General features: G+C 63.5%; 1 protein-coding gene across 1 annotated transcript in view; it reads right to left on the reverse strand.

The window, feature by feature from the left end:
• Positions 1-285: 285 nt before the first annotated feature.
• Positions 286-1,592, reverse strand: part of SH2D3C (SH2 domain containing 3C) — a gene marked incomplete at its 5' end in the record, with an annotated part of 4,230 nt that continues 2,923 nt past the window's right edge. The window contains 3 exons of the mRNA XM_010293637.1: positions 286-446; positions 577-783; positions 1,451-1,562. Coding sequence (XP_010291939.1) covers positions 286-446; positions 577-783; positions 1,451-1,562 — 480 coding nt within the window. The remainder of the gene's footprint in view (positions 447-576; positions 784-1,450; positions 1,563-1,592) is intronic.

Consider the following 1,592-nt stretch of genomic DNA (forward strand, 5'->3'; position numbering starts at 1 on the left):
GGGGGCGGGGTGGGGCCCCCCGCCGCTGCCCTCCCCAGACACTCTCCCTGTCCCTCGGGGCAGCGGTGTGGACTCCCGATGCTTTGTGTCCCAGGGAGGTGGGTGGTAGATGGGAGGTGGCCATTTTCCCTCCTCTTTGTCACAAAATTGCTGACCCATGCCCCAGTGCCTTTCTGTGTTCTCTCTCCTTCTCCTGGTTCCAGGTACCTGGCCCCATCCCTTGCCCCACAGCCTCTGGGGGGGGCAGGCTGGGAGCTGGGTGGGGTCTCCCAGTGCCCAGGGGGGTTACAGCTCACTGAAGCGCACCGCCGGCTCCAGCTTGTGGGACAGGGCTGTGAGGACCTTGTCAAACTTCTCGTAGCGCTCGGCCTGGCTGCTCTCAGCCCCACGGCTGCCCCAGAACTCGGTGCTGAAGACCTCCAGCAACTCCGCTCTGCCCTGGAAACCTGCAGAGAGGGAGAGTCAGTTCCCCGAGATGGGGACTCTGCACCCGTGGGATGCTCCGTCTGGTGCTGGGCTGGAACTGCCACTGGAATGTGGCAGAGGGAAAGGGGCTCTGCCGTCCCCATCGCTTACCCTGCAGCTTCACCTCAGCGTTGGTGTGGTAGAGCCCGCCATGGTGGGCCACCATCCGTGCTGCCTCCAGGTGGGCCATGACCACCTCGACGCCATTGTCGGTGGTCTCCCAGGGCTCGGGGGTGTCTGTGAGAGCCTCATCCCGCTCCAGGAGAGTCACAAGGGGCATGATGTGGGGAAAGGTGGTGTTGGTCAGCGGCGGCCCTTCTGCGGAGAGAGGCACCCTGAGGACCCCGCACAGCCCTGTGCCCCTACGTCCCCCTCCCCATCTGCCCCGGCCCCACTGGAGCGCTTGCGTGGCCACACCGCCCTGCAAAGCCAGGCTGCCACCACGCTCCCAGGGGAGGCTTTAAGGCTCAGCTGTGGCACAGCAGCAGCTGTGGCTCTGCGATCGCTGTGCCCGGGGCCATCTCCTTGTTCAACACCAGCTCCTCCCAGCCAGACTCTCTGGTTGTGCCGGGAGGGCGATCAGGCTGCGTCCGCATTTCCCATGGTCGTGACAGGGAGCAGGTCTGCAGAGCCCAGAGTGCTGGGTGTTGGAGAGACATGTCTTTTCATCTTCCCCGACTGGTTGCCCTGTCCCCTCGGCTTGGCACGCACCGCCATGCGAGTGCGAGGGTTTGGCTCAGCTGAGTTGTGTTTGTGCCCAGCCACTGGTTTTATTTAGTTATGAAATGCTTCCTTGGGAAGGAAGGGGCAGCCGAGGCCAAACGGGCTCTGCCGGGTGCTGGGGCTGTTCAGCAGCCAGAGGGGAAGCATCTGGCCCTGGCTGGGAGAGGGTCAGAGCTCTCAGATGCGTCCCTCTCCAGCAAGGCTGTGCCCAGACAAGGAGGAAGGTGCAGCCAGGTGAGAGAACAGAGGTTGCTCCCGTTACCTTTCCCTTCGTTCAGGCTCTTCAGGAACGGCTTGAGCTTCTTCTCGTAGAGTATCGCGCCCTCCGTGTGCCGCTGCCGCAGCACCATCCAGGTCTGCTCCAGCCGGGCAATCTGAAAATAGATGAGGCAGATGGAGGGTGC

Source organism: Phaethon lepturus, unplaced genomic scaffold (assembly GCF_000687285.1).
Source record: "Phaethon lepturus isolate BGI_N335 unplaced genomic scaffold, ASM68728v1 scaffold33918, whole genome shotgun sequence".
Lineage (NCBI taxonomy): Eukaryota > Metazoa > Chordata > Aves > Phaethontiformes > Phaethontidae > Phaethon > Phaethon lepturus.